Source organism: Myotis yumanensis, unplaced genomic scaffold (assembly GCF_028538775.1).
Source record: "Myotis yumanensis isolate MYYU_CA2020_CCGP unplaced genomic scaffold, mMyoYum1.0.hap1 SCAF_21, whole genome shotgun sequence".
NCBI classification, from domain to species: Eukaryota; Metazoa; Chordata; class Mammalia; order Chiroptera; family Vespertilionidae; genus Myotis; species Myotis yumanensis.
Window position 1 is genome coordinate 18,252,555 of NW_027223772.1, and position 11,879 is coordinate 18,264,433.

The 11,879-nt window shown below is 56.5% G+C and overlaps 1 protein-coding gene across 1 annotated transcript in view; it reads right to left on the reverse strand.

The window, feature by feature from the left end:
* The window catches only part of LOC138998983 (proline-rich protein 23C-like), a 184,067-nt gene extending 174,736 nt beyond the window's left edge, over positions 1–9,331 (reverse strand). The window contains exon 1 of the mRNA XM_070401000.1: positions 9,301–9,331. Coding sequence (XP_070257101.1) covers positions 9,301–9,331 — 31 coding nt within the window. The remainder of the gene's footprint in view (positions 1–9,300) is intronic.
* Positions 9,332–11,879: the final 2,548 nt, after the last annotated feature.

Consider the following 11,879-nt stretch of genomic DNA (forward strand, 5'->3'; position numbering starts at 1 on the left):
CACTGTTGGCTGACATCTGGTTTCTTTCTTACGTGAACTGAGGAATGTGGAGACCCGGCTGATCTATGAGTAACTTCATCACTCCTATCAGCCCTTGGCACCCTTCTTCTAGGAGCTGTGGAGAGCTCGAATTCTCACGGCATGGCGGGGGCAGGGGTAGGGTTCTGGACATGTTCTGAAGTCGTCCAGGTCAGGGCGGGCTCCTCGGGTGGGGTCGGGTTTGGGCATGGACTGAGGGATTCTGAGAGGGGCACTGAGGCTGCCGAAGGACCACAAGGGAGGGGCACCTTTGGAGGGTGAGTTCCTAAGGGCTTTTAGTGCCCCTTAGGGTGGGGATGGCCTTGCCTGTGAGAGAGGGATTAGGCAGGAACCTACAGGTGGAGCCCAAACTACAGTCATTTCAAGGAACATCAGACTCCACTCTCCTCTCGGGGACCTGAGCTTTGTGGCACAACCATGATGCCAAACATGATCTGACATGATCAGAAATGACACCCAATCACAAGCACGACATATTGTGCAGAATTTTATTAGTATGGGATAAAAAGTATATGCAGCGGAATTTAATAAATCATTTCATACAGCATAGTACATAAAATAAAATAAGTAAAATAACCACCCCCCTCCCCAACGAGACGTGATGCGTCTTCCCGGTGTTCAGTGATGCCGCCGCGAGAAGGGGGTGAATCCTCCGAGTCCAGGGAATGCGCTGGGAAAAGCACCAGGAAGCCGCGAGTCGCAGATGGGCACACTCTGAAAGTTCGCCCAGCCCTGCGGGCGCCAGAGCACGCTGCCAGGAGGAGCGTGGAGGCTGGCCTGGGTCCTTGGGAAGGTTGTGGGCAGCAGCTCTCCAGTGGGTCCCGCACCAGCAGCAGCTATTGCGCTCCCAGCGCTGTGAACCCGCAGCGAGGTCACGTGCGCCCTAGTGGGCTCGGCCTGGACCAGGGACGCAGCAGCCCAGGCCCGCCCGCCGCCACGCGCATGCGCAGTGGCCACCGAAGGGTGTTGGCGGGAGCGGGGCGGGGTGCAGAGCCCAGGCCACCTCCCCAGGGTGGATGCTTAGAGGTTCGCCGACTCTGCAGGCGAGCAACTGGCGGCGGAGACGCACTGACTGGCGCTCCTCGAACCCGCGTGGGCGCACACCCTGGTCCCCTCTGGTCCCGCGGCATCTGCAGGACTTGGCGGGGACACACTCCCTGGGAGATCCAGTAACTGGAAGAGGTCCACGTCGCTGTCACCCACAAAGTCGTACCAGGGCCTGCGGGAGGAGAAGGGCTCCTCCAAGAAGCAATCGGCTGAGAGCAGGTCTGTGAAATCAGGGACTGAAGAGAAATTCCTGGCGTTGTCGGGGCCCTGAGGCGAGAGTGTGGCCACGGATGGAGCTCGAGTTGGACTTGGAGTTGGACTTGGAGCTGGACTTGGAGCTGGATCTAGAGCTGGAGTTGGAGCTGGAGCTGAAGAAGGAGTTGGATCTAGATCTGGAGCTGCATCTGGAGTTGGAGCTGGGTCTGGATCTGGGGCTGCAGCTGGAGCTGGAGCTGGAGCTGGAGCTGGAGCGGGTGCAGCGGTGACCGTGCCCTGGACGCCTTGCGCAGGGTCGGAGCAGGCCTGGCTGTAGCTGGAGGCGCTGGGATCTGCTGCTGGGAAGACATGCAAGGGACTGCGCGGAGGTAGGCTGCCGAAACCAAGGCCCCCTTGGTGTACGGAGGTGGCAGGGAGTGCAGGGCTGGTGGGGAGCACAGGGCCAGCGAGGAGCACAAAGCCGGCCGGGAGCAAAGGACCCGCCGGGAGCACAGAACCAGCTGGGAAAACAGGGCCAGCGGGGAGCCCAGGGCCTGCAGCGAGCACAGGGCCGGCTGGGAACACAGGACCCGCCGGGAGCACAGGACCGGCCGGGAACACAGGGCCAGCGGGGAGCCCGGGGCCTGCGGGGAGCACAGGGCCGGCTGGGAACACAGGACCCGCGGGGAGCACAGGACCGGCCGGGAACACGGGGCCAGCGGGGAGCCCAGGGCCTGCGGGGAGCATGGTGCCGGCTGGGAACACAGGGCCAGCGGGGAACACTGGCTCCTCAGGGCGCACAGGAATGGTGGGCAGCACAGGGCTGGCAGGGAGCAGAGGGCCCTCGTGGGACGCAGGGCCTGCAGGCGAGGGCACAGGCGCGGGCTGAGGGGCGCAGACTGCCAGTTGCTGGGGAGCAGCCTGGGCTCCCTGGCCTTGCTGCTTGCGCAGTCGCTGCAACCTTTGCTCTTTGGCCCTGCGGTTCTTGAGCCACACCCTCACTTGGGAGTCCTGCAGGTTCAGCCTGGCCGCCAGGGTCTCGCGTTCCTCATAGGTCCCGTAGGGTTTCCCCTCAAAGAATCCCTCCAGAACCCGCAGCTGTTGTGCACTGAACACCGTGCGAGGCCGCCGCTGGCGCCACAGCCGCGTCCTCTTCCTCGGGGGGCTTGGGGACAACCGGGAGCCGGTGGGAAACCCGGGGTCTTGCATCCTGGGTGCTCCTGGGCCCTCTGCGCTTGAAGCTCTGGCAAACACCCCTGCGAGTGTCGCCTTAAATACCTGGGAGCCACTCGCCACCCAGCTGTCCCAACCAATGGGGCTCGAGGCAGCGCTGCCCTCAGGCCCCGCCCCTTGTGCAGGTGTGTGCGTGCGTGCGTGCGTGCGTGCGTGCATGCCTGCTTTTTCGCGCGCCGGTGCGTAGGGGCGGGGTGGGGTGGGGTGGGGTGGGGGTGGGGCCGGCGGGGCCATCAGGGAGCCGCAATCATTGGTTAGTCCTTTGACCGAGCAGCTGCCCGCACCACGTGCCTGTCCTAGGGCCTGGCAGACATAGGTGGCCACACAGCCGTGGCCCTGCCCTCAAGAGGACTCGGGAGTGTGCTGTTCCCGAGGGGGGCTTTGATTAGAATCCATGTGAGAGACGATGACCTGCCTGATGGAAGGCCAAAGGAAACCACACTGTGAGATCTCCTTGCTAGATTCAGCTCGCCATCTGAACCGCCTCTTCCCGTGTCAGGGTGGCTTCTCCCCTAACTGGACATGATTTCTGCTTCCTGGGAGCACGTTGGTCTCCACAGAAGTTGACGGCCTTGACGTCCACAAGGGATAACCCAACCGATTCCTTGGTTTGTAAATTGGGACTGGAGGCCCCCTGCTCCATGATGTCTAAAAGAAAAACAGGGTGTGTAACGAACCAAAAAAAAAAAAAAAAAAAAGTGTCTAGAACTCTGTCTCCTGGCCCCACATAGCACAGACATAGAATGATGTCCCACCAAGATTTTCCCGTGAGAGCCCTTGATATGCCCGGATGACCTTGCCTGAGCAGGGTCGTGCTCTGCAGTGGCATCTAGCACCTGAGGTAGAAGATCTTGGCTGCGTCATCACTGGATTGTGTTGAAGAAAACATAGACAGAGGGAGCTGCCATCTTTCCAAGCAGCCATTGGGGAAAGGGCTGTGTGAACCTGAATGTATGTGTTCAAAACCGCATAAGGAAAACTAACACACCAACACTTTGCTTCTTTCGCAACACATTTTGTTGTTCAAGTATCTGCAAGCATTGCTGTTCTGAAAGATGAATTTCTTACAAAATTCTACATTCAAAGTTGCCAGATCACCCTAGCTTCCCGCAATGGATGTCACAGTTCTATAATCAACTTTCTTTTCCACAGACATTTCATTACTTGCTGAGCTGTGTGTTGAAGGGCTCTTTACAAGCGTTCACACAGGCAGATGCACAAACACACACACACACACACACACACACACACACACACACACACAGAGCACACAGCACACAGCACACATGCCCTCATATTTTCTAATATAAAAACAACTAAGTATGTGTGTTTCCATTTGGGATTGCGGTATCCTTGGTGTGGGATATTTTAGGTTGTGTAAGAAGTGATTGGCGAATGCCTCCCTTTCAGACACAGTGGTTTTTACACCGTGAATGATTCCGTACATGACCAGTGTTGTTTGATGAATAAAAGGTTTCACCTGATTTTACCCTGCATCATTTCACTTGAGCGAATAATGTGTAAAGCAGTCTCGGTCTTTCATGATTCCCTCTCCTTCATTGAGTTCCGTCATGTTTTCTAAGGGAAGGACCATGACTGGTGGATTTTCCACATAGCCGACATGCCTAGGGCTCTTCTCCCGTGTAGGAACTCTGGTGTCTGATGAGATTCGCATGTTGACTGAAGGCGGTCCCACACTGACGGCATTCGCATGGATTCTCTCTGCTGTGTGTTACGTGGGAACGTGTCGTCAGCTCAGACTTTGGACGGAAAGCCTTCCCACTCATGGGACATGCATGTGGTTTGTGCCCCGTGTGCATTCTCCGGTGCTGGTCCAGGCCAGAGCTTTGACTAGTGGCATTCATAGCATTGCTTGCCAGGATGGACTCAATCCTGCTTATCTGGGGTGAGATCTTTGATTGAGAGCTCTGTCACATAGGGGACATTCATGTGGTTAATCTCCTGTGTGGATGGCCTCATGCTGTCGAAGGAAAGAACTCTGACTGAAGGCTTTCCCACACTCAGCGCACTCATAAGGCTTCTCTCCATTGTGCATCGCATTGTTGTTTCTAAGCCCAGATCGTCGCAGAAAGCCTTTCCCTCGTAGATGACATTCACATGGTTTCTCTCTAGGGTGCGTCACGTTCTGCCTTCTGAGTTTGAAAACATTCCTGAAGGGCATCCCACGGTCACACTGTGGTGTGCATGTCATTGTGTCTACCGGGGCATTCCTCTAGTCCAGGTGACTTTCCGCACTGTTGGCTGACATCTGGTTTCTTTCTTACGTGAACTGAGGAATGTGGAGACCCGGCTGATCTATGAGTAACTTCATCACTCCTATCAGCCCTTGGCACCCTTCTTCTAGGAGCTGTGGAGAGCTCGAATTCTCACGGCATGGCGGGGGCAGGGGTAGGGTTCTGGACATGTTCTGAAGTCGTCCAGGTCAGGGCGGGCTCCTCGGGTGGGGTCGGGTTTGGGCATGGACTGAGGGATTCTGAGAGGGGCACTGAGGCTGCCGAAGGACCACAAGGGAGGGGCACCTTTGGAGGGTGAGTTCCTAAGGGCTTTTAGTGCCCCTTAGGGTGGGGATGGCCTTGCCTGTGAGAGAGGGATTAGGCAGGAACCTACAGGTGGAGCCCAAACTACAGTCATTTCAAGGAACATCAGACTCCACTCTCCTCTCGGGGACCTGAGCTTTGTGGCACAACCATGATGCCAAACATGATCTGACATGATCAGAAATGACACCCAATCACAAGCACGACATATTGTGCAGAATTTTATTAGTATGGGATAAAAAGTATATGCAGCGGAATTTAATAAATCATTTCATACAGCATAGTACATAAAATAAAATAAGTAAAATAACCACCCCCCTCCCCAACGAGACGTGATGCGTCTTCCCGGTGTTCAGTGATGCCGCCGCGAGAAGGGGGTGAATCCTCCGAGTCCAGGGAATGCGCTGGGAAAAGCACCAGGAAGCCGCGAGTCGCAGATGGGCACACTCTGAAAGTTCGCCCAGCCCTGCGGGCGCCAGAGCACGCTGCCAGGAGGAGCGTGGAGGCTGGCCTGGGTCCTTGGGAAGGTTGTGGGCAGCAGCTCTCCAGTGGGTCCCGCACCAGCAGCAGCTATTGCGCTCCCAGCGCTGTGAACCCGCAGCGAGGTCACGTGCGCCCTAGTGGGCTCGGCCTGGACCAGGGACGCAGCAGCCCAGGCCCGCCCGCCGCCACGCGCATGCGCAGTGGCCACCGAAGGGTGTTGGCGGGAGCGGGGCGGGGTGCAGAGCCCAGGCCACCTCCCCAGGGTGGATGCTTAGAGGTTCGCCGACTCTGCAGGCGAGCAACTGGCGGCGGAGACGCACTGACTGGCGCTCCTCGAACCCGCGTGGGCGCACACCCTGGTCCCCTCTGGTCCCGCGGCATCTGCAGGACTTGGCGGGGACACACTCCCTGGGAGATCCAGTAACTGGAAGAGGTCCACGTCGCTGTCACCCACAAAGTCGTACCAGGGCCTGCGGGAGGAGAAGGGCTCCTCCAAGAAGCAATCGGCTGAGAGCAGGTCTGTGAAATCAGGGACTGAAGAGAAATTCCTGGCGTTGTCGGGGCCCTGAGGCGAGAGTGTGGCCACGGATGGAGCTCGAGTTGGACTTGGAGTTGGACTTGGAGCTGGACTTGGAGCTGGATCTAGAGCTGGAGTTGGAGCTGGAGCTGAAGAAGGAGTTGGATCTAGATCTGGAGCTGCATCTGGAGTTGGAGCTGGGTCTGGATCTGGGGCTGCAGCTGGAGCTGGAGCTGGAGCTGGAGCTGGAGCGGGTGCAGCGGTGACCGTGCCCTGGACGCCTTGCGCAGGGTCGGAGCAGGCCTGGCTGTAGCTGGAGGCGCTGGGATCTGCTGCCGGGAAGACATGCAAGGGCCTGCGCGGAGGTAGGCTGCCGAAACCAAAGCCCCCTTGGTGTACGGAGGTGGCAGGGAGTGCAGGGCTGGTGGGGAGCACAGGGCCAGCGAGGAGCACAAAGCCGGCCGGGAGCAAAGGACCCGCCGGGAGCACAGAACCAGCTGGGAAAACAGGGCCAGCCGGGAGCCCAGGGCCTGCAGCGAGCACAGGGCCGGCTGGGAACACAGGACCCGCCGGGAGCACAGGACCGGCCGGGAACACAGGGCCAGCGGGGAGCCCAGGGCCTGCAGGGAGCACAGGGCCGGTTGGGAACACAGGACCCGCGGGGAGCACAGGACCGGCCGGGAACACGGGGCCAGCGGGGAGCCCAGGGCCTGCGGGGAGCATGGTGCCGGCTGGGAACACAGGGCCAGCGGGGAACACTGGCTCCTCAGGGCGCACAGGAATGGTGGGCAGCACAGGGCTGGCAGGGAGCAGAGGGCCCTCGTGGGACGCAGGGCCTGCAGGCGAGGGCACAGGCGCGGGCTGAGGGGCGCAGACTGCCAGTTGCTGGGGAGCAGCCTGGGCTCCCTGGCCTTGCTGCTTGCGCAGTCGCTGCAACCTTTGCTCTTTGGCCCTGCGGTTCTTGAGCCACACCCTCACTTGGGAGTCCTGCAGGTTCAGCCTGGCCGCCAGGGTCTCGCATTCCTCATAGGTCCCGTAGGGTTTCCCCTCAAAGAATCCCTCCAGAACCCGCAGCTGTTGTGCGCTGAACACCGTGCGAGGCCGCCGCTGGCGCCACAGCCGCGTCCTCTTCCTCGGGGGGCTTGGGGACAACCGGGAGCCGGTGGGAAACCCGGGGTCTTGCATCCTGGGTGCTCCTGGGCCCTCTGCGCTTGAAGCTCTGGCAAACAGCCCTGCGAGTGTCGCCTTAAATACCTGGGAGCCACTCGCCACCCAGCTGTCCCAACCAATGGGGCTCGAGGCAGCGCTGCCCTCAGGCCCCGCCCCTTGTGCAGGTGTGTGCGTGCGTGCGTGCGTGCGTGCGTGCGTGCATGCCTGCTTTATCGCGCGCCGGTGCGTAGGGGCGGGGTGGGGTGGGGTGGGGTGGGGGTGGGGCCGGCGGGGCCATCAGGGAGCCGCAATCATTGGTTAGTCCTTTGACCGAGCAGCTGCCCGCACCACGTGCCTGTCCTAGGGCCTGGCAGACATAGGTGGCCACACAGCCGTGGCCCTGCCCTCAAGAGGACTCGGGAGTGTGCTGTTCCCGAGGGGGCTTTGATTAGAATCCATGTGAGAGACGATGACCTGCCTGATGGAAGGCCAAAGGAAACCACACTGTGAGATCTCCTTGCTAGATTCAGCTCGCCATCTGAACCGCCTCTTCCCGTGTCAGGGTGGCTTCTCCCCTAACTGGACATGATTTCTGCTTCCTGGGAGCACGTTGGTCTCCACAGAAGTTGACGGCCTTGACGTCCACAAGGGATAACCCAACCGATTCCTTGGTTTGTAAATTGGGACTGGAGGCCCCCTGCTCCATGATGTCTAAAAGAAAAACAGGGTGTGTAACGAACCAAAAAAAAAAAAAAGTGTCTAGAACTCTGTCTCCTGGCCCCACATAGCACAGACATAGAATGATGTCCCACCAAGATTTTCCCGTGAGAGCCCTTGATATGCCCGGATGACCTTGCCTGAGCAGGGTCGTGCTCTGCAGTGGCATCTAGCACCTGAGGTAGAAGATCTTGGCTGCGTCATCACTGGATTGTGTTGAAGAAAACATAGACAGAGGGTGCTGCCATCTTTCCAAGCAGCCATTGGGGAAAGGGCTGTGTGAACCTGAATGTATGTGTTCAAAACCGCATAAGGAAAACTAACACACCAACACTTTGCTTCTTTCGCAACACATTTTGTTGTTCAAGTATCTGCAAGCATTGCTGTTCTGAAAGATGAATTTCTTACAAAATTCTACATTCAAAGTTGCCAGATCACCCTAGCTTCCCGCAATGGATGTCACAGTTCTATAAACAACTTTCTTTTCCACAGACATTTCATTACTTGCTGAGCTGTGTTTTGAAGGGCTCTTTACAAGCGTTCACACAGGCAGATGCACAAACACACACACACACACACACACACACACACACACACACAGAGCACACAGCACACAGCACACATGCCCTCATATTTTCTAATATAAAAACAACTAAGTATGTGTGTTTCCATTTGGGATTGCTGTATCCTTGGTGTGGGATATTTTAGGTTGTGTAAGAAGTGATTGGCGAATGCCTCCCTTTCAGACACAGTGGTTTTTACACCGTGAATGATTCCGTACATGACCAGTGTTGTTTGATGAATAAAAGGTTTCACCTGATTTTACCCTGCATCATTTCACTTGAGCGAATAATGTGTAAAGCAGTCTCGGTCTTTCATGATTCCCTCTCCTTCGTTGAGTTCCGTCATGTTTTATAAGGGAAGGACCATGACTGGAGGATTTTCCACATAGCCGACATGCCTAGGGCTCTTCTCCCGTGTAGGGACTCTGGTGTCTGACGAGATTCGCATGTTGACTGAATGTATTCCCACACTGACCCGCATTCACATGGGCTGTCTCTGGTGTTTGTTATGTGGGAACGTGTCTTCAGCTCAGAGTTTTGAAGGAAAGCTTTCCCACACATGCGACATACATGTGGTTTCTGTCCCGTGTGCATTCTCCAGTGCTGATTCAGGCCAGAGCTTTGAATAGTGACATTCATAGCATTGCTTGCCCAGATGGACTCAATCGTGCTTTTCTGTGGTAAGATCTTTGATTGAGAGCTCTGTCACATAGGGGACATTCATGTGGTTACTCTCCTGTGTGGATGGCCTCACGCTGTCTAAGGACAGAACTCTGACGGTAGGCTTGCCCACACTCACCGCACTCATAAGGCTTCTCTCCGTTGTGCATTTCATTGTGGTTTCTAAGCCCAGATCATTGCAGAAAGCCTTTCCCTCCTAGGTGACATTCACATGGTTTCTCTCTAGGGTCCATCATGTTCTGCCCTCTGAGGTTGAAAGCATTCCTGAACGGAATACCATGGTCACACTGTGGTGTGCATGTCATTGTGTCTACTAAGGTAATCCTCTAGTCCAGGTGACTTTCTGCACTGTTGGCTGACATCTGGTGTCTTTCTTACATGAACTGAGGAATGTGGAGACAGGGCTGATCTATGAGTAACTTCATCACTCCTGTCAGCCCTTGGCACCATTCCTCTAGAAGCTGCAGTGATCTCTCATTCTCATGGCATGGTGGGGGCAGGGGTAGGGTCCTGGACATGTTCTGAAGTCGTCCAGGTGAAGGAGGGCTCCTCGGATGGGGGTGGGGTGGGCAGGGACTGAGGGATTCTGAGAGGGGCACTGAGGCTGCCGAAGGACCACAATGGCGGGGCACCTTTGGAGGGTGAATCCCTAAAGGTTTTTAATGCCCCTTAGGGTGGGGATGATCTTGACTGTGAGAGGGGGATTAGGCAGGGACCTAGAGGTGGAGCCCAAACTACAGTCATTTCAAGGAACTTCAGACTCCACTCTCCTCTCAGGCACCTGAGCTTTGTGGCACAACCATGATGCCAAACATGATCTAACATGATCAGAAATGAAACCCAATCACAAGCAAGACATATTGTACAGAATTTTATTAGTATGGGATAATAAGTATATGCAGCGGTATTTAATAAATCATTTCATACAGCATAATACATAACATAAAATGAAATAAAATAAAATAATTAAAATGCCGCCCACCCCCCAACAAGACGTGATGCGTCTTCCCGGTTTTCATTGATGCCGCTGCGAGAAGGGGGTGAATCCTTCGAGTCCAGGGAGTGCGATGGGAAAAGCTGCAGCAAGCCGCGAGTCGCGGATGTGCACACTCCGAAAATTGGCCCAGTCCTGCGGGCGCCAGAGCACCCTGCCAGGAGGAGCTTGGAGGCTGTACTTGGTCCTTGGGAGGTTGTGGGCGCAGCTCTCTAGTGGGTCCCACACCAGCAGCGGCTACTGGGCTCCCAGCGCTGGGAACCAGCAGCGAGGTCACGTGTGCTGATAGACACGCATCCCAGGCCGGTACCGAGTGTCAACAGAGGCTGGGTCACTACAAACAGGATCTGGAGGCTTCGGCCGCAGAGGTGGTGCGGCGGCACTCAGGCCCTCGCCCGCGGAGGTAACTGGCGTCCATGCAGGCGCACATGCGGCCATTCAAAGCGACACATCTCGGCGGAGGATTTGGATGCCCAGCTGCACGGTTACAACTCGATTACGGGCCCCAAGCGGTTGGACTTCAAGCAGGACGCTTCCAGCACGATGAGGGTCACCCAGCAGTTGGACGCCTAAAAGGACGCTTACAACTCGATGAGGGACACCAAAAGGATGAACTCCCACCTGGGCGCTTACCATGCCATGAAGGACACCAAAATGTTGGACACCCAGAAGGACGCTTACAGCTCCATGAGGGACACCGAGAAGTTGGACTCCCAGCTGGACGCTGACGGCACGATGAAGGACACCGAGGACTTGGACTGCCAGAAGGAAGCCGAGGAGATGGACGCCCTGCTGGACGAAGATGATGCCTTGATGGACACCAGCTAAAGCACCAGCAAGTCAGTGTGCGCGAGGATGGCCCGGGACCAGGGGCCAATGATGGAGTTGTTTCTTCTGTTTGGAAATAGGATTTAAAACTCCTAGAAAGATTTTTCGTTAACTTTTATTGTATTCAATAACTCTGAAAAAGACCTGTTTTGTGCCGAGTCATTTTCAGGATTCATTTTACTGGTTGCTGTTTTCACCTTGGCCATAATCACCCGAAATGGTGTGGGAAAAACAAACAAACAAACAAACAAAATAACTCGTTCCCTCAGATAAAACAACAACATCAAAATACCCTCCTCAGAAAAAAAAGTTGACCCCGCTTTTCCAATTTTTGAGGCTTTGGCAAGCCCAGGTGTCCAGGCCTGGACTTGGTCTCTGGGAGGGGGCTTGACCATCCATCCACAGAGTTAGCGGGGTGGGGGGAGGGTTAGGGGTGGGGGCTAGGGGGTGGGCGTGGGCGGGGTGTTTATCATATGGACAGGCCAGGACATCATCTTTGGCTTTGGATTACAGAATTTGGGTGGACTGGGGCAGGGGCCTAAGAGCCCGTCCCGCCCTCTGCTGGTCTAAAAGTGTCAATGCAAGGCCCCCTCCTGCAACCTCCTGTGGGGAAAGCAGGGACAGGTGACTGGACTTCCCCATTTCTGGCTAGACCCGAGGCGGGAAGGATGTTCAGGGGGCGTTGTCTTTGAGAAGGCAGGGGCTGAAGGGTGTTCATGGATGGCGATGGACCGTTCAAAGCAAGGAGTGTCTGTGCGTGACTGGGGATATACACGCACAGTCGCACACGCTCGGGCGCACACACAAATTCCCACACCCACACCCACACCCACACACCTATCCCTCCCGCCTCCAACCCCCCCCCCATTTCCCGC